Source organism: Hypanus sabinus, chromosome 19 (assembly GCF_030144855.1).
Source record: "Hypanus sabinus isolate sHypSab1 chromosome 19, sHypSab1.hap1, whole genome shotgun sequence".
Lineage (NCBI taxonomy): Eukaryota > Metazoa > Chordata > Chondrichthyes > Myliobatiformes > Dasyatidae > Hypanus > Hypanus sabinus.
The window spans coordinates 19,731,904-19,752,969 of record NC_082724.1 but is presented as its reverse complement, the minus strand read 5'-3'; the positions used below and the strand labels follow the sequence as shown (position 1 = coordinate 19,752,969).

The 21,066-nt window shown below is 37.0% G+C and overlaps 1 protein-coding gene across 1 annotated transcript in view; it reads left to right on the top strand.

Annotated features, from left to right (window-relative positions):
• Positions 1–21,066, top strand: part of wnk2 (WNK lysine deficient protein kinase 2) — a 174,251-nt gene that overhangs the window by 89,181 nt on the left and 64,004 nt on the right. Inside the window, exons 12-18 of the mRNA XM_059944123.1 lie at positions 8,511–8,569; positions 10,121–10,286; positions 10,362–10,478; positions 10,581–10,751; positions 11,612–11,642; positions 15,434–15,553; positions 16,357–17,576. Coding sequence (XP_059800106.1) covers positions 8,511–8,569; positions 10,121–10,286; positions 10,362–10,478; positions 10,581–10,751; positions 11,612–11,642; positions 15,434–15,553; positions 16,357–17,576 — 1,884 coding nt within the window. The remainder of the gene's footprint in view (positions 1–8,510; positions 8,570–10,120; positions 10,287–10,361; positions 10,479–10,580; positions 10,752–11,611; positions 11,643–15,433; positions 15,554–16,356; positions 17,577–21,066) is intronic.

The window sequence follows — 21,066 nt, the reverse complement described above, 5'->3', positions numbered from 1 at the left end:
GTTTTGCAGTTCCAAAATCATATTAATCTGAAATCTAGCTCTCAAATTATTTCAGAATTTTGAAGTTGTAATATGTTTACTTTTGTCTTAAACTTAAATGATCTTGCTCCTATTACAACTATTGTCATGCTCTTTCACTTAACCTGAAATAGTTCCTCATCTTGGCTCTTTTAGGTCAAAAGGACACGATTAAACTGTTTACTGTTGAGCCTGACTGAGCCTTGGTGTTATTGGGTTTTGCTCATGCCTGCCAAAATTGCTCACCATCCCATGAATATTCAGGTTGCAAAGATGGCTCCTGGATGTTTTTGAATACTCTTAGACTCTTCTCCATCAGAAGGGAAAGTTGGATTCCTATAAAAATGAGATAAGATTAAGTTGGTACTGCTGCTTTAATCTTTCCAATAGTACATTATATCACACTTCTAAGATTTTCTACCAGCCTTCTCCGCCCCCTCCCCACTACCCTCAACTTCCTTGTGCATCTTATCCATGAGACCCACACCCTGTTCCTCCATGTTATTTTTTCACCAAATCTGTTCATCACCGAATTTCTTTTTCTCTGTGTTAGCTGATATTGTAACCAGTGTTCTTGGTGTCTGAGGGTGCTTCAGATGTTTAACCAGTGCCTCCTATGGTAACAACATATCTTTGACCTTTTGCTCTTGTGAGCTATTACCTTCTGTCCCTGAATTTGCTGGTTGGTCTCAGATCCATACCCAGAATTCTCAGAACTCTTAGAATACTCCCTTTTGGGGTTCTGCTGTGCTTCAAAGCTTTTTTAAAAAAATGTCACAACTAATATCCTGTGCAACTGTGTCAAAATAATCCTTCCTCAGATGCTTTGACCTAAGCTTTTAATATGTTTAATTGTTTTGTCCAGAAGTCTGCTTTATTGTCCAGCTGGGTGCTACAACATCATCTCAAAAACATACTGTTGGTGTCTCTCCTATTTCTCATTTGGAATTCTTATTTTAATTACAAAATCCAAAGCACAGTCTCAGTTTTGATGTGTATTTCTTTGTCTCTCCAGATTCCAGAATCTTCTGTCTTTCATTACTCTCTTTCCATGACATCATCTCTATTACAGCATAGATTTCCTTTAACCCTTTACAGCCTATTAAGTTATTGGACAGTTTCTCTACAGTCTGGAAAGCTAATTTCCTCCATCTAAGTATTAGGTAGGCCAGACCCTTTCCCCTTGGGTACTGAGATCCATTTCTTCAAATCTGCAGCTAGCATCCCCACGTCCCTTCATTCTTTCAAACTGTTATGCCCTGTCCCTACATTTGTTATAGCTGCCAAATTCTCAGCCCTCTCAACACTATTTTCCCATATTTTGATATACCCAGTCCCATTATCCTGCATTCCCCATAGCAACTTTTTGAAGCTAAACAATCCCAAGATAAATGCACCTGCGATTATTTGGATTTCTTAAATCTTATCTTGGCAATATTGTTCAATTCAGCTATTGGTTCAGCTCACCTGGTACTAAAACCAACATCTAAGTGTTTGTTATTGCTGACCTAGACTTTTCCAGTGGACTTCTGGTCAGCTAAATATGTTTTACTTTGGGAAGCTGGTGCTTGGGTTTCTACAACTTCAAACCTGGGGGGGGGGGGCGGGGGCAGTGATTTATAAATGCATTCAAGAGTTAATTGGAATAGCATTTGATAATCTGGAAACTCTACCAGTTTGACCCCAGCAGTGTGTGGTGATGTTAGATTAAGGGAGTTTTATTCTATTTTTAATAAATCTGACAAGCTTTTCTTTACAGCACATTGCATGAGATGGTGGATATTTTGAATATAATTTGTTAAATTGTGATGAATTTTAACATTACTATTTTGAGACAGCATTTGATATTAAGGTGAAATCTATTTTGTGACAGTGCATTAGTTCTGACAATTAGACCACACTGCCTATTTGTTATTGCATAACTAAAAAGTATGATTTTGGCCTTCATGCCTCCTGCTTGCATGGATTTCAGAACCTGGCAATCTGGGGGATTTACTGATGTGGCCCTCACTTGTTCTCGTCCACTGCGTTTGCCAGCCTAACATCCACAGATGTCCTTTGTCACATATCCACATTGTTGGCCTTTGACCATAGAGTGGAGGCCTAGGCTCTGGCATGACTTTGAACTCCCCCTCATCATTGTTCCTAAGACCTATCTCCTCCTTCTGTCACCAAAACCATCCCTACAGACTTAAAAAAAAAGACAACTAAGTCTGAGCCATGACCTTGACTGAAGTTTTTTTTTCATTCTTTATGTAAGGAAGTGAATGTAAATGTTTGTTACAAGTAATTTATTCATCTGTTACAGTAAACTAAAAATTTTTACTTAAAAGACTGGTAAGCATAGTATCTCTGCAAAACACTAAGAGCAGTGCCTGTCACTTTCTTTCAATGTGACACCAAGAATATTTAGCTAGAGCAGTTTCAAATTGCAACAAAGAAATTAACATTATTATGTCAAAATAAGATTACTGAAACACATTGTGCTGGAACATTGATATGCTGTAGTGTACACAGTAATATTCTAAGAATTAGAATGTTACTTGCCATGTGATTGATGGTGAGAACTCCAGTAGTTCGTTGTTGATTCTTGCTCCTGTGCAGCATTTTTCTTTGACTGTTATGATGTTTCAGCTAATTTGAAAAAAAAAGGTTTATACAATGTAGCAAATAATTGCCAATTGTATTATTATTTTCTGCAAGATACATTTAATTTTTTTAAATTACCTTGTCTAGAATTTTCACTTGTAAGAAATATGGAATTGCCATTTCTCTGCTCAGTGGTGTATGTGCTCCTACATAGCCCTTCCATAGTTGGATTTATGGAACTAATCTTTTGTGTGGGAGGCACACTTGGACATAAATTCCAGGAATATTTTTTTTAATATATCCCCTGCTAATTATATAAAATCCTGTGGGCATTAACAGAGTTGCACCAGTTACAGATATTAGTGATTCTGTCTTGGGGCTTGTCAGAGATTGGTGTTGGGACTATTGTTCTTCAGACTTTTCATTTGCAGATTGGTCAATGTGTTGACGATCTCTCTGCACAGCTGATCATGGTGCAAGCATTTCTTTGAGCTTTACAGATTTGACAGTCTATTGTGGACACAGAGGAAAGCATGTAATTGGCATACAGGGCTCAGAGCCAAAGACAGTTGAACAAGCAAAAATATTGCAAAGTTCAAAGCACCTTTCTGGGAGGCTATTTTTCAGAATAACTACAATTGAATTTGTAGGAATTGATGTAATTTAAGTATAACTTTGTTCAATTCAGTTGTTTCATCATGAATTCTGATTAATTCCTCAGGAACAACAGGTAAAAGCTGCTAAGACGTGAAATAAGAACCTGTATTATGTTTCATCAACTTGGAATGTTTCCAAATTCTTCGGAGCCAATTAACTATCTTTACTGAGTGTTGTAATAGGCGAAAGTCATAGTCATTGTATGTATAGAAATGTCTTACAAGTTGCTACAAAATTCCCAGAATCTGTTTTCTAGTGATGCAGATGGAAAGATGAGTGTTCATCAGAGTATTCATTTTAAGAAGGAGAATATTAAAAGCAAGGATGTAATCCTGAGGTCAGACCTCATTTGGAATATTGTCAGCAGTTTTGGGCTGCATATCAAATAAAGAATGTTCTGGTGTTGAAGAGGGTCCAGAGGAGATTTACGAGAATGAGCATGAGATGAGAGGGCTAACATGAGGAGCATTTGGTGGTTCTAAGCCAGTAGTTTAAAAGGATGAGGGGTGATCTCATTGCAATCTACCGAATTTGAAAGACCTGGGTAGAGCAGATATGGAGAGGATGTTTTTAGTAACAGGTGAGACTAGGATCAGAGGACACATCCTCAGAATAAATGGATATCCCTTTAGAACAGAGGTGAAGAGGAATTTCTTTAGCCAGAGGGTGGAGAAGCAGTGGAATTCAGTACCAAAGATGGCAATGGATGCTAAATCATTGTGTATATTTAAAGCAGAAGTTGATAGCTTGATTGAGGTGTCAGAGGTTGCAGGCCAAAAGCAGGCGAATGGGGTTGAGAGAGAAGAAAAAATGTGCCATATTCAAACTACCCTGTCTGGCACCAACAAACATTCCACAGTCAAAGTCACTTGGATCACATTTCTTCCCCATTCTAATGTTTGGCTTGAATGACAACTAAACCTTTTGACCATGTCTGCATTGAGTTGCTGCCATATGATTGGCTGATTAGATGTTTTCATTAATATGCAGTGTACAGGTGTACCTAATAAAGTGACTACTGAGTGTAGATTGAACAGCACAAGGACAAAGCCTTTGGCTGTAAATGTCTGTGTGAAGCATGATACCAAATTAAACTACTCCTGTGTAGCTGCACGTGATCCATATGGCTCCATCCCTGCATATTCTTGTGTCTATCTTAACAGCCTCTCAAATTCCACTATTGTATCTGCTATTCTTATCACCCCTGAATGTGTTTCAGGCATCTACTATACTGTGTTTTTAAAATACAAACATTCCCCTTAAACTTCTCCCCACTCCCTCATCTTAAAGCTATGCCTATTAGTATTCAACATTTCTACCCTCAGTAAAAGATTCTGGCTGTCTACACTATCAATGCCTCCCATAATTTCGTAAACTTAGGAAGTTTTGCCCTCAGCTTCCAGTGCTCCAGGAAAAAACAATCCAAGTTTGCCAACCCTCTCCATATAGCTAATGATCTGCAAACCAGGTAAATGCTTCTGCACCCTCTCCAAAGCTTGCACCTCTTTCCTGTAATGGGGCAAATAGAACTACATGTAAATCTTTCATCTAGAAGTGTGGCCTAACCAAAGTTTTATACAACTGCATCATGACTTCTTGAGTGTTGTGCTCTATGTCCCTTGCAATGAAGGAGAGCATGTCATGTCTTTACCACTCAATCTACTTGCATTGCCACTATCAGGAGGTATAGACTTGGATCCCAAAATTACTTGGTACATTGGTGCTGTTAAGAAAATAAACTTAGCTTGTCTTAATTTTTAGTCCTATGACATTTAATCCTTTAAAAAACACTTTTGCAATTGTTTGCAATTGCCAATTACTGTACAGGTGGCCCCCCATTTTTCAAACATTCACTTTAGAACAGCTCACTGTTACGAAGGACCTACATTAGTACCTGTTTTCGCTATCCAAAGAGGATTTTCGCTTTTACGAAAAAAGATGCCCACATTATATGTGTTTACCCCGAGAAAGACTACCATGACTGTGAAGCCTTGTGCGGGCATTTGTGTGCGTGTGTGTGTACGTGCTGATTCTTTTCCTCCAAATTGATTTTCGCTCTCTGTCTTCCCGATTCTGTTAAGTGAAACTACACCTTACATACAATATTTTTACTTTATTTAGGCTGTATATTTATCATATAATTCCTGCTTCTACTATATGTTAGTGTTATTTTAGGTTATATGGTATGATTTGGTAGGCTAATTTTTGGGTCTGTGAACACTCAAAAATTTTTCCCATATAAATTAATGGTAATTGCTTCTTCGTTTTACGACATTTTGGCTTATGAACAGTTTCATAGGAACACTCTACCTTCGGATAGCAGGGGAGACCTGTACATTGCTGGAATTAAGTATAGATTTTCTAATCTTGTAGTGTCAGTTGTGTTGTCAAGTTATGTAACCAATATGTTTAGTATATTTTGGTTGAAATCTGAAAGAAGCTATGCAAATAAATACATGGAAATACAATTAATTAGAACCTAATTATCTTTCTATCTGAGGAGTGACAATGTTTCATGCATGTCTTACAACAAAAATAACTTGGTGCATACAGAGCAAACACGAGGAAATCTGCAGATGCTGGAAATTCAAAAAACACACACAAAATGTTGGTGGAACACAGCAGGCCAGGCAGCATCTATAAGGAGAAGCACTGTCAACGTTTTGGGCCGAGTCCCTTCATCAGGACTAGTCAGGACAGTGCTTCTCCTTATAGATGCTGCTTGGCATGCTGTGTTCCACCAGCATTTTGTGTGTGTTGGTGCATACAGGTATTTGTTTCCTTGAAACGTCAAATAATTGCTCTACTTCATATTACTCAAGTAACAAATAGCTAAGTCAAACATGTATAAGAGGTTGATCCCAATCTCTTTTTATTTGACCTTGGTCTATTTGCTGATGGTGCTACTATCATCGACCTCTTTATCCAGGGAAGAAATGGGAAAAATATGCTTAGGTTTTCAATGCAGATAGCCAACTATATTAGCATTGATGTGACTTTGCTGTAGCAGGGTATTTTGTTCGGTTGAGTATCTTTCTACTGTTGAGCTTCAAATGAATAGTATCCATCTAAACAAAGGGTTAGAAATGTAACAAAAAGTGCTTTGAGGCAGTAGTCTTGAGATTGAATAGAATTATTTAATCTTTACCAATTAGGGTAAATCCAGCTAGAGTTCAACTGTGCACACTCATACATTTTGCACTTTATTGATATTTGGTTATTTTTTCATTCTTTGAGGTGGCAGGGAAATTTGCTATTAAGTTCTTAATATAGAATGGGTACTGCTGAAAATTTTCATGCATGATTATCTTTAATAAAATCAATGTAAATCTTTGTAAAAATGTGTAATAATCTGAAGTGTGTGTTATGTGATAAATTGGTAAGTTCATTTTAATATATTAATGTATTAGAAAATATTTTTTCTAAATTTTGAATTCTCTAACAGACTCACTAAACCAATCTATGAAATAGATTCCTGAGTCCTGGCGAAGGGTCTCGGCCTGAAACGTCGACAGTGCTTCTCCCTATAGATGCTGCCTGGCCTGCTGTGTTCCACCGGCATTTTGTGTGTGTTGTTTGAATTTCCAGCATTTGCAGATTTCCTCGTGTTTGCTTATGAAATAGATTACTTACAATTAATTGCTACTTTTAATGTATATTGACTATTTAACAAATCAAGTTTATTCGTAAATAGTAATTTCACAAAATTCATTTTACTATTCATTTAATTAGATTTCTACCTCCAGATGCATCAAATACCAGTTATATTAGTAAAGTCTTTAGTTATCCACAACCATATGTATTCTAGTGGAAACTGATTATTCCTGCAAACACAACAAATGCAAGTGCAATTGATTGGTCTCCCACATTTCAGTGCAACAGAAAATACTAATGCAAGGACAGTTATTAAACCAGCAAAGTGAAGGTTTCTATTGTCATGCACAGATTTTTACTGACTTTTGAAAGCATACATTACATATTTCAAATTATTTTCTTCAATAATAAAAAAAATAGTATGTAGAACCACAGTTTATAATTCTGGCTGATGAAATTAAACCAATGGAAATACATGTTGTATTATATTCCATATAGTATCAGTCACTATTCAAAAGTTGCAAAATCATGTATCCTTGATGAACTATGTTTGCATATTATTCAGTTTCCTCTCAGCCATCCAGCATCCATAGAGAATTAGTGGCTGCTAGTTGCATGAGAATTGCTCAAGGCATACATTGTGTATTGCACATTGGTGTTCCCTTACAGAGACCTTTAAATGAATTACCAAACTATATTTTATCTGTTGTATTTTGATCTGAAACATCACTATCCTTCCCTTCCCCACTACAAATGCTGCTTGACTTGCAGAGTTCTTACTGTAGATTGTCTGTTGCTCCAGCATCTACATTTTCTTATGTCTCTGTTTTATTACTGTGAGTGAACAAAAACTCTAAGCTTTGCCATTTGCAATATTCATAAACTGAAGAACCAATATTGGATTTTATTTCTTGAGAATGTTTTGATTTTTTCTCTTTTCCACTCCTTTACAAATTTCTCTTTTCTGTTACAAAGTTAGAGAAGCATTTTCAATTTCTGACATAGGTAGATGGGAGAAATTGTACAGATTATGCAACACTATTGGAGCCTTCCATTTGTAAACACAAAGCATTGCTGTGCTGTAGCTGATAATAGATGTCATTTGAAGAAAATCACGTCATAATCTTGCATGCCAACATTCATTTACTTTTTTTTCTGGGGGAAGTTTATGAAATTGTTTAATATTTTGAAGGCTTTGCTGATTGTTTGATCATTTGAAATGCATAGATAAAGATCAGCGTTATTTGTCAGATATAGATTGAAACATCGAAACATTGTGAGGGGTTGTTGTGTCAAATCAGACCAGCAGTGATTGTGCTGGGGCAGCCCAGGAAGAGTTACCATGCGTCCGACACCATGCCCACAACTCAGTTGCATTAATTCTAACCGTATGTTCTTGTAATGTGGGAGCAAGTTGGAGCACTCTCTGGAGGTCCCTGCCCTTACGGACAGCGGTGGGAATTGAACTATGATTGGTGAAAACTGATTGTGTTAACCACTATGCTACCATCTGGTCCACATTACAGATAAATGAGTTTGTTGTGCTAAATCTTGTAGAGCTATTAAGGATCCAAAGTAATTATATTGGAATATTTCAGATTTTGAAAGGCCACGAGCTGTTATATTTAAAACACTTGTATTTCTATGAACAGGAGATGCTTCCTCAACATGATAAACAGCAGACAACAGCATATGGTAGTTATTGCGATAAGTAAGTACTATGGCAAAAATGTGAAAATATTAACATATTAGAGTAAATCTTCTAATGGGATTTTGGTTTCAATTCCTATCTGCCAATAGCCATCTCCTCCACAAATTTCACAACACACGCCAGTGATAATAAACCTGATTCTGATTCATTTGCCACTGCCCAACACAAAAAAAATGAATTTCATTTATTGTTACTATGCAATTTCCACAAGTGCTTTCCTTAACAGCTTTAGGACTGTAACAGAGGTTCATTTTAGTTTCTTGGAAAAGCTCCAAACTCCAACAATAATAGGAAATTCCGGAAGTACTCAAAGCCAGGCAGTCTCTGTGGAAAGAAAGAGTTAACATTTCAGGTCAGAGTACTTTGTTAGAACTGCAAAAGAGGGAGCATTCCCACTTTCAGCTTAACACTTTCAACCTGAACCATTAACTTTATTTCTTTCCTCAGATGCCACCTGACCTACTTGAGAGTGTCCAGTATTTCCTATTTGTTTCAAACCTATGGCACCTGTAATTTTTATTATTCGTATGCAATTTCCAAAGTTTAATGCATGTTAGACTGGTAATATTTGGTGGAAATATGGACATTATTTGCATGAATAATCATTTTCCCCTTGAGTTCTGTTGAGCTACCATGAACTGCAGCAGTCAGTGTGATGAAAATTTTTCCTGAATGTAGTACAGAAAGTAGTTAGTGGAAGACTTTGAGATTTGTGAGGTAAATTACTTGCCTCCAAACTTAGCCTCTTGCCCTGCTCAAGTGGTGATATGCCTATATCAGTTTAGCTTATGCTTTATGATAAATGCAGGATTAGCTAGTGGATTTAAAGATAATACTAATTGTGAGGAAATGGTTAGACTTTATGTTATAAAAGGTGGTCATTGTCCAGCATCTATGTGTCATGACTTCAGCCTGCATCTTGTCAGCTCAAGCCTCAATGTGAAACTTAGTCTTCCTATATGTGGGTACAGAGTATCTTATTTGCAAGTTGTGAATATTATTAGATGGAATGCAGTATTCAATGAATATTCCCACTCTTGACCTTGTGTTGGAGCTCATGTTACCATTGAAGTACTGGAAGTTAAAAGGGCCAAGAAAACTCCCCTAAGAAACCTTGCATGAATGTGTTTGGAATTGTCCTTGACCAGATGGGCTTCTTGGTGATATGTGATGCTAACCATCAGAAGTTTTTCCTTCTCATTACTTTTGATTAAAATTTTGTTAATGCCACTTTTGGTTAAGTTTTGCCTTATTAAGGGGAGTCTGTCTTGCTTCAATTATGGACACTATAGTCATATTCCATAAAATGGAAAAGTGAATTAATGAAGTCTGCCTAACAAATACAGTGCAAATTATAAACTGTGACAAACAATTATTCTTCTATGTAGTTTAGTTACCATTAAGAGGTATTAAGTTGCATTTAGGCTCCCATTTGAATGAATAATTGAGTGATGTTGTTTTGATCAAATACAAATAAGAATGATAAAAAATAGGATATGATTCGTATTTTTGTGTTATTGTGGTTGAACACTTATTTTGTTTTTGCTATAGTGTATTTTCTGACGCTGCATCGGGAAAAGAAATGAGTGATGGATATGAAGGAATTCATACCAGTGGAAAGCAGGAGAGTAAAAGTTCAAGAAAGCATCATAGGAGATCTACACGCACTCGATCACGACAAGAAAAGACTAATAGGCCAAAGCTGACTATTCTAAATGTGAATACTTAACTTTTTTGATAAATGTTAGGCGAAATTATTTTAAGGTCAGAACTGATTTTCACTTTCTCTCAGGTATCAAATGTAGGAGATAAAATGGTGGAATGCCAGTTGGAAACTCATAATCACAAAATGGTAACATTTAAATTTGACTTGGATGGTGATGCTCCAGATGAAATAGCAATTTACATGGTAAGTAATAAAGAAAATCTAACGTTGATTGGCATAATGGAGCAAAATCAGACTGACAAATATAAGCAATTGGTTTTAAGATTTATGTACTTTTATAAACAGGTGGAAAATGATTTTATACTGGAAATTGAAAAGGAGATTTTCATAGAACAGATGAAGGATATAATGGATAAAGCAGAAGATATGCTTACTGAAGAAGCTGAGGAAGAAAGAAACTCTACACAAAGTACACATTTTCAGCAAGTTGCTGGCAAAATTGAAACAGAGAATCAGGTTTGTAACAGGTTTCTCTCGAGTTTATGTTGTTAATTTGATTTTGAAGGATAGTAAATGTATATCACACTAAAATTGGTATCAACTCTATTTCATAACTTGAGATCTCTAATGTATACTTTGTGGAAAAAAGAATCACTATTAGGAAATTCTGATCTTTCACAGTTGTAGGATTATTATTAAAGCTCCAAATGTAATATCGCCTAAGTATCACCTGTTTAGACTTGTACTGGATATATTCATACCAACTCAGAGTTGCAGCATAATATATTAAAGAATTGATTCAAATGATTTAATATTGTGAGTATTATAATTCAAATCAGTATTTTGGACTCGGAATTAAGAACAGTTGTTTTAAATCAAAGATTTTAAGCAGTATAAAATATGATTTTACTGACATAGGATTTTATTTGGTAAAGAATGGAATAACCATTTTATATTTATGTAATCACAGTAAATTCCTTATTTTTATTTTGTAACCTTTTTGACATTGAGTAAATTACAGAGGTTTATATTGAAATTATGTTTTGTATATTGCAATTAGGGAGGAATTCAAAGATTGGTAATAATCATTTGAACATTATTTTCTTTTGCAAATACAGTAGGTGTTTATATTTAAACGGGTTTTTTTTGAAAATGCATTTAGATGAAATGGGAGATTGTTTTAGCAATATCAGTAGCTTGACCACACATCATTTTGTGTTGCATAATAAAAAATGTTATGCAGCATCTGTGGAGAGAGAAACGGTTAATGCTTCAGGTTGATGGATTTTCATCTGCAGTTTCTTTGCTTTTCAATTATCTTATGTTCTTATAGGTTCTAGTCTAATGCTTGTACCATTTTCCCTGTCACTATGCAGATGTCAGCTTCTCACCAATGTCAACAGAATGGTAAGTTGGTGCACTTTGGAAAAACTGAATACGTGGTTCATTGGATTGTGGTGCTTAGCAATATTGATCATAATAAAGATATGAAGCAAAATGAGTGAAATTCACTGACATTGTACTGATATTTTAAATCCTCTTGACAGACAAGCTTGCCTGTGAAGTTGAAAAATAGTATTTAGGGTTTGGATGGTTTAAATGTCGATATCATTGTATATCATAGCCAGTTACTGGACCTCCCACACCCATAATTTTCAAGCGACATGGAATTTTGCATGGGGTCAGCCTACCAAATGCTGCTTTGCTTTTTGGAGTTACATTAGTGTATTTTGGAAGTGTTACATTTCTGGCAATTCAACAATTAAAATGATTATACTCATTTATTATACTCAAAGTAATTTGCAAGTTAAAGTAAAATCAAATTTATTTTTTTATGAATTTAGTTGTTAAATAAAATTTGTGTCAGTTATCACACATTGCATGTTTAGCATGCCTGGAAGAGATGCAAATAATCACATGTTCAAAAGTAATATTTGTCCACTGGTATTGAGAAATCTCCTTATAGCTTTTTTATTTGTTAAATTTGTTTGCCAACAATCCATAATAAAAATGCTTACATTTAAATAGCGCCTTTAATGTAAAAATACTCTAAGTGCTTCATAGTGCAAAGAGACAAAAATAGGTGCTGTATATGTATATCTGATTAAAGATTTGGAATTTAAAGGGAGAGGTATTGGTATTTCAGAAAGATATTCCAGAGTGCAGGGTTCAGACATTTTTGAAGATAGGTGTTTGATGAGGATCTTTATTATTGTTGTCAGTCAGCAAGCTTCAATTTTGTGGTGACCTTAATTTTTGTGGTCTTCAGGGACATTCATTTGGTATTGATAATTGTTCATTCCATGGAAATTTTTAGCTGGAGAGGCAACTCAGAACGTGGGCACTTCTGCTATAGCTCCTATTAGTATAGTTCTGGAGATCTGTCATCAGAGCATACAAGAACTTTAGGTCTACCTACTGCTTAATAACCTGGGCATAATTTCAGACCTAACTCGGGCATTATATCTATCAGTGGAAAGATTGCTGACTATTTATAAGTGATCATAACAAGGAAGATTTTATGAGTGGAAGCAAGGATGAAGTGGGACACAAACTGTTAACTCCCAGAAACGTGAAGTTAGCTGTGAAGATTTAGGTGAAGGAGTTTGACAGAATGCTGAAACTTGCAAGTGGAAGACTGAAAGAAGTTCAAAGAAATATTTCATTCAAAACAGGTTGTCTCAGAGAAAGAAGGATAAAGTTAGTATAGAATCAGTCAGGAAGTGTTGAGGGAATTTATTTTCATAGAATTAGACAATTATATAGTGCAAAGGCAGATCATTCAATTCAACTAGAACTTGCCAGGTTGTGCTCCAAGTCTCTGATCGTATTCATTCAGATTTTACAGAACGATAGAAAATAATTTTTAAAAGATCAACGGTAATATCTGAGAGTACAGTGAGCAAACAATTAAACTTCAATTTAAACAGCTGTGTTTTTTAGATTATAAAATAATATTCACAGTAAAGACTCACCACATTATGGGAAGGTCCAAAGTCAGCTTAATTGGGAGACAAGTATGCACTCAGTGTACACCAAGTGTATTTTGTAGTCTTCTGCTCGTGTAGTCCATCCACTTCAAGGTTCGACATGTACGTTTGGAGATGCTGTTCTGCATACCACTGTTGTAACAAGTAGTAATTTGAGCTACTATTGCCTTGCTGTTATTTTGAACCAGCCTAACCATCGTCCTCTGACCTCGCTCATTAACAAGGTATTTTCATCCACAGAACTGCTGTTCACTGGATTGGTTTTTTTTTTGCACCATTCTCTCTAAATTTTAGAGACTGTTGTGCATGACAATCCCAGGAGATCAGCAGTTTTTGAGATACTCAAACCACTCTGTCTGGCACCAACAGTCATTACAGTCAGTCACCTAGTCACATTTCTTCCTCATTCTGATGTTTGATCTGCACAACACTGAACCTCTTGACCATGTCTGCATGTTCTTGTGTATTGTGCTGCTGCCACATGGTTAGCAGATTAGATATTTGTACTAATGAGCAGGTGTACCTAATAAAGTGGCCACTGAGTGTAGAGTGATTGCTGAAGATGCTGTACTATAATAAACACAATTTTGGTTGAAAATAAGTGAGCTAGCTTTAGTGAACCATATAATTTGCAAGAGGCTTTGAAAGAAATGTGGTCAGCCACATTCAAGTGTAGAGAGAGGTTGAGAATTTATGACATGTCACATTTATAGTCAAACAAGATATAATTAGTAAGAAAATTGAGAGATTTTACATCAGATTGAAGACTTAGAGATTTTAAATGTGCTTGAAAGGTTAGCATGCATGTTTAAGCATGTGATAGCATGTTTAAAGACTTTGGGGCAGGTTTGAATGTTGGAGTTAACACATTATTTGAAAGTTAACAACTGCCTTGAGATGGAGAAAATATTTTATTAGTGTTTGGTGTCTAAGGAGAAGGAATTATTTCCCCAAGTAATCTATAATTCTACTAAAATAGAGTTACATTCATGCCATTTTATTTATTAATTTGTGCCATGGGTTTTGCTAGATGGGCCAATATTTATTGCTCATTCCTAAAATTGCAACAGTTCATTTGATGAAATGAAGTTCTGTGGTTTTGACATCTTGAGGAAGAAGAGATGGTAATACAATGCCAACTTGTAAAAGTGCAAATTGTTGGGATGCTTGAGGTGTTAGTGTCCCTGTGTGTCTGGTCCCCAGTTGAGGATTGGAGTTTGGATGCTGCAGTGAAGAATCCCAAGTGAGTTTTAGCATTGTCTTTTTATGCTTATGGTGGTGGGGAGTCTGAATATTTGAGATGGGATTGGGTGCTAATCAAAAAAGCTGCTTTTTCTAAGTGTGTTGAGCTTAAGTATTGTTGGAATGTTCAAAGCCTGAACAGATTAGATATGGCAAAATTATTTCCCATGATGGGGGAATCTAGGACAAGAGGGTACAACCTCAAGATTGAAGGATGTTTGTTTAGAACAGATGCGGAGAAATTATTTTAGTCAGAGGGTGGTTAATCTGCAGAATTTGTTGCCATGAGAGGCTGTGGAGGCCAAGTCATTTGATGTAATTAAGGCAGAGATAGACGGTTTCTTGATTAGCCAGGGCATCAAAGTGTATGGGGAGAAGGCAGAGAAGTGGGGATGACTGGAAGAATTGGATCAGCCCATGATTGAATGGTGGAGCAGACTTGATGGAGTGAATGGCCTACTTCTGCTCCTGTATCTTATGGTCTTACAGAATTTTAATGATCAGGCGCATGGAGAATTATTCCTGACTTGTTCTGTATACATCGTTATAGGTGGTGAGGAATCAGTAAGTGAATTCATTATTGCAGACTACTAAGCTTCCAAATTGTCCTTGTAGTTGGCAAGCTGGTTACCAAGTTGTTGCTTAGGAGAAATCTAATGGTATTATTGATATTGAATGTTAATGAAAGGTGATTATAATCACTCCTGATGGACATGTTCGTTGTCTGGAGCTTAGGTAGTTTATTATTGGAAAAGCAGTTAATGGGACTGAATATTGATCCTGAAATTGCACTGTGCATGCATAGCAAAGCACACTCTTAAAGTCAGAATTCTCTGCTTTTTAAAACAAGTGGGCTCTCTATGTGGTAACAGAATTGATTAACATAGATTTGAAAAACATGCATAGTAAGAAGAATGCTGTATACTAAGGTGATCAAATGCTGATGCATTGTACCATCTTTGTTAGTGTTGCATACTGGCCGAAGATGGTTTATTATATGTCCAGTTGTGGAAAACTGTCCAACAAAGGAGTCGGAATCAGCAGCAAATGTTCCTTCAAGTAAACCACCAGCAGCTTCGACCTTGGGTATGATCTTAACATTGTTTAATTTTATTTCTTTTTATTGAGGTAGAACGTGGAACAAGCCCTTCTGGTCTTTTGGGCCACACAGCAGTACCCCAGTTTTACCCTAGCCTAATTACCGACAATTTACAATGAACCTACCAACCGGTACATCTTTGGACTGTGGGAGGAAACCGGAGTACCTGGAGGAAAACCACATGGTCACAGGGAGAATGTATGAGCTCCTTACAAAGAGTGGCAGGAATTGAACCTGGGTCACTGGTACTGTAAAGCACCATGCTAACCACTACGCTACAGTGCTACCTATAATTGTTGAGCTTGAACATTTTGAAATGGAGATGAAATAAATTTTTATAATAATAACAGAAATTGCTGGAAATACTCAGCAGGTTGATAAAGGGTCTTTGATGTGAAATATTAACTCTCTCTTCCCACATATGCAGCTTGATCTGTTGAATATTCCCAGTTTTTCATTTTTGTTATATATTTCCAGCATCTGCAGTTCATTTGCGTTTTTAAAACTTGTAATTTAGTCAGAATACTAAATTGATTTCCTCAGTAAGTATTGCTAATTTAAATCTGATAAAAAGGAATGTTTAATTGTACATTTACACTTTGGATGTATGTAGTATTTAATGTTAACCTATTAACAGCATTTTAAAATTTTCTATCTGATTATTATAGATTGTATATTTAATTTGTGGGGAAGTCGAGTAAGTCAGTACCTTAGGCTTTAGGAGCAATTGTTCTGAATTAGTAGTAAATTAAAATTTGTAGAAACTTAATACATTTTCTTCAATTTTCAGAAACTGAAAATGCCATTGAAGACAAGCAGATAGATTCATTAGCAACACAAATATCTGGTGCAGTTGCTCATGCTACTGACATCACCTCTGGACATCGCATTGTTCCTCCTCCTTCAATGCCGGTGTTGTCTCATATTAGTGCCCCAGCGAATTTGCCTGTTCCAGTAATGTCCCCTAGTATTCCTACACTACAAATGGAGACTGAAGGTCAATCTAGAAAAGAAGTGCAACAGAGTAGTCACCAGTTTCATGATCCTGTTTGTAATGAATCAGGTATTTCATTTCAAAGTCAGGTTGCCATTCATGAGCATTTAGAACTTCAATCTAAAACTGTTTCTCAGCTGCAAACAGAAGAAGAATCTGATATAGCTTTCAGCCCCCCTTCAGTGGTGGACATGCCTTGCTGTTCAGTTGTTGATTCTCTTCCCATCCAATCAATATCAATTCAAACAGAACTTTCACTTCCTACTCAATCTGCAGACCCTAGTCCACTTCATAGCCTTTTCTTGGAGCAACAGCCTGTTATGCAAGCGTATGTGCCTGATATCTCGCAATCTGTTTTAGTGCAACCTTTCACAAACCAGATTCAATCCTCTGTTTCCATTTCTGGGACAGTAAGTAATACTTCGAGTTCTCAGCCACAGAGTCCTGCACCAGTACCTGCAAGTATTAATCAACAGTACCCAGCACAAGCACAGTCGCAATCAATTACTGTGACTGGTGTTATTAGCAGTCAGCAACAGCTTTCTCTTGTAGTTGAATCGGATGTGGAAGGCCCACGTAAAATTGAATTTATAGATAAAACAATAAAGTCATTGGATGAAAAGTTGCGTACTTTATTATATCAGGAGCATGGAGGGATTCTTCCTGTTCATTCAGCTACAGAATCCTCTGAAACTGCTACTGCTACAGGAGATGTGGGTTGCACAGAAGAGCTATCCTCTGAACCCCCTGGTGAAGTGCTTAATACTACAGTTTCTGTGGCTGTTTCTGTACATGATGTAAAGAATATAGATGCAGCTATCCATTCTGTTTTGCCAATTACCCAAGTTCCAGTTATGGGATCACCACCAAGCTTCTCTAGTCCACCTGAAAATTTATCAGAAGAAACTTCCAGTCAATCTGTTTTGAGAGAGGGTCTGTACCAGCATGTGAAAGCACCTGTATTGCCTGTGGTTGGAGACCACACTTTGATTGCAAAGACTGGATTGTCTGCTGATGTAAGTCATACTTGCTTTTGTATTTGCTAGAAATGTTGTCTTTGGAAATGTATTTGGTGTTGAATTTTTTTAAAAAAAAGTGTGCTTAATATTAATGTCACCAGATTGGTATTTAATTTTTGAGTTCCATTTAGTATCAGACCAGGAATGCTTTTCTATATTTTCTGAACTAGGATTACTCTAATGACTTGCTGGTAGGGTGAAGGAGATGAATTTGCTGCCTTAAAAATGACCAGATTCAAACTACCATGTTGTTTCTGAATCTATCCTGTTTGACAAGATTTCTCCTTGTATTAGCTCTATCATCTGATGCAAGCCAAATCTTGCAGTTAAGCTATACAAGCATGACCAGCTTAGTCCCGTAGTGTTACCAAACTGTTCTTGGTATAAAGCTTTGTAGATTCTGCTGGGAGCTTATTCTGTGCTTTTTATATTTGCTGCTTCTCTTGACTGGTCAACATGCAATGTTGATTGATTAGTTGAAGGAAGGTTTAAGGGAACTGGTATTAATTCTAAGGATGTCATTTCCATATGCTTCAATAATGCCATTTCATGTGTTTCTCTGTTGATGAGATACTGTAAGTATGAAGTGAGACCCTGGGGTAAAAAAAAATTGTACTTATGAGTAGAGTTGTTTAGACTATGGTGCAGATCTGTTATTTTAAATATAAGTCCCTATGTTCAGAGTGTTGCTGTTTTGTCAGGGCTAGTATGTGCTTTTGTCAGTCCCAAATTGATGCCAGGAATTTTGCCCAATGTTTATTTATAGCATTTTTCATAATTACTTGATACAATCAAGTAATCTGCTGTGCCATTTCAGAGGTTAGTTACAAATCCATTGCACTAGCAGGAGACTGAAGTTGTATATTAACTCCAGTGAATATAGGCCCAGAGCCATGAAACACTTCATATGACAAGCCATTAAACCTTGGAATCATTGTTGTTTCTGTTTAACTACATATCAATTAAATAAAAACATGTATGTGCGGATGAGGTTAACTTCAATATTCGCTTTGCAGAGGGAGGAACAAATAAACGTGCATGGGTAAGTTATCAGTCAATAAGTAGTGTTAAGTGGGAGTCATTCTGTGAAAAGAAGTAGATCCATACATTACACTTACTTCTCCTTCAGATTAATGTAACTTAAAACATTCAATTTCCCTTTAAAGCCATATTCAAATAAACAAGCTTTCATAATGAGATAAGATAAAACTTTATTTATCCTTAATTAAATTATTGTTGCAAGGTTGCTCAGTCAGAAATATATACTTTAAAATACAAAATGTAAGCATTGATGTACCAAGAAAGTACAAAATATGCATTAAAAAGTAATAGTGCAAAATACAGCCGAGAAATGAAACCATATAATTGTATACTTGAGGAGTTGTGGAGTGTTGTAGCCACAGTGAGAAATGATCTCCTGTGGTGTTCAGTGATGCACCTTGCTGGAATCTATTCTAAAGGTACTAAAGGTGCTCCTCTGTTTGTCCAGTATGTCATGGGGGGGAGGGGAGAGGGATTGTCCACAATACTTTATAGCTTCTGTAGTTCCCTCTTTGCAGGCACAGCCACCAGGAAATCCACTTCCACCCTCAGAATAGAACCAGCCTTCCTGACAAGCTTATCTCACCCTGCTGCCCCAGCAGACTACAGCGTAGAATAGAATGCTGGCCACCACTGAGTTGTAGAACATCTGCAGTGTAGTACTGCAGACAGTACAGTTGGCTCTGTTCCTTGTACAGAGCCCTGTATTTTTATTCCCGTTCAGTTTATTTTCCAGACGAGTTCCCAGGTATTTTTAACTCCTGGATGATTTTCACATCCGTTCCCTCGATGGAGATGGGGATGTTGGGTGTTTCCACCTCCCTGAAGTCCACTACCAACTCCTTTGTCTTGGTGCTCTTGAGCTGTAGGTGATGCAGCCCATACCACTCAATGAAGTTGTCCACCACTCTTCTGTACTCAGCCTCTGAACCTTGGCTGGTACGGCCTAATACTACCAAATCATCCGAAAACTTCTGCAAGTGATAAAGACTTCAAGTTGTACCTGAAGTCTGAGGTGTAGACGGTAAACAAGAAGAGGGACAGGACAGTCCCCCGAGGTGCTCCTGTGCTGCTAACTATGTTATCTGATACACAGCTCTGCAATATCACAAACAATAATGGTCCATAACTATCTTCACTACACTAAAGATTCAGTCTTTTGGTGACACTGTGTTTCTTTCAGGATAGCGCTTTTAGACGTGTGAAGCGGCATCAGGTTTGGCAGGTGTCCTGTCAAAGACTACTTTCTCTGCATGTGTCACTTTGCTGTTAGTGACTTGATCATCACTGATAAGTAAGTCTGGTGGCTGTAATGTGTCCGTCTTATTGGATGCAGACGATTGAGGTGTATTGTTCGGCTGATCATCTTGTAAATGGTCCACATGACGTCTTCATGTATGATCTCCAACATACACTGTGTACATCAGTGGTCCAGTTCTTGTTACTTTCCTATCAGGTGTCCACTTACCTTCTTGGTAATCACACGGTAGGACTTTTGGTCCAACCTTGAAATACCTTGCAGATTTACTTGGAAACTGGCTGAACTGTTTATTCTGCACTTCCCTCAATTGATCTCGTTTCAGAAGCTCTATGTGAGGTTGCAGATTCCTGCTCATGAACAGCATGGTAGGTTTTTAAATTGTCATCATGTGAACAGAGATCCAATACCCACAATGTAAGTTGGCTACCTTGTGTAGAGAAATGTCCTCCTTGTCCATTGCTCTAATGGACTTCTTAAAGGTTTAGATAAGCCTTTCAGCTAACCCATTCATTGCTGGGTGGTGAGGAGCTGAAATATTTAAACCCTTTTCTTCGTGAATAATCTGAACTCTTCTGATGTGTATTGTGGTTCGTTGTCATTCACAATTTGTTCTGGTAAGCCATTTCTAGAGAAAGTGGTTTCTTCTCTGAGGACTGTCTTTTTTGAGGTGGTTAACTTTATTGGTATGACCTCAAGCTACTTTGAATGAACATCCACAGCAATCAGAAACATGGAATCCATGAATGGCCCTGCAAAGTCATTATGCACTCTTTGCCTTGGTGAAGATGGCCACTCCACGGGTGTAAAGGTCCCTCTGGAGTGTATTTGGAACTTTTTGGCATCCCAAACAGCTTTAGGTCAAATCTTCAATCTGTCTGTCTATTCTAGACCACCACACATAGCTCTGCACGAGATTCTTCATATAGGTATTCTTCATGCAGGTTCTCTAACACTCTGGTGTGCGGTTTAGAGGGAACCACAACATGAGATCCACACATCAACATTCTTTGACTACCGACAGTTGATCTCAAATCACTGATAACTCTGGAAACATAGGGTTACCATGAGCTGGCCATCCTTGTATGGTAATGTCATTGACTTTTGACAATGTCAGGCCATTCCTTGTTTCTCTTTGTATTTCTGAATTTGTTACTGGCAACTCTTCCACCAGTGCTGGGTGGAATA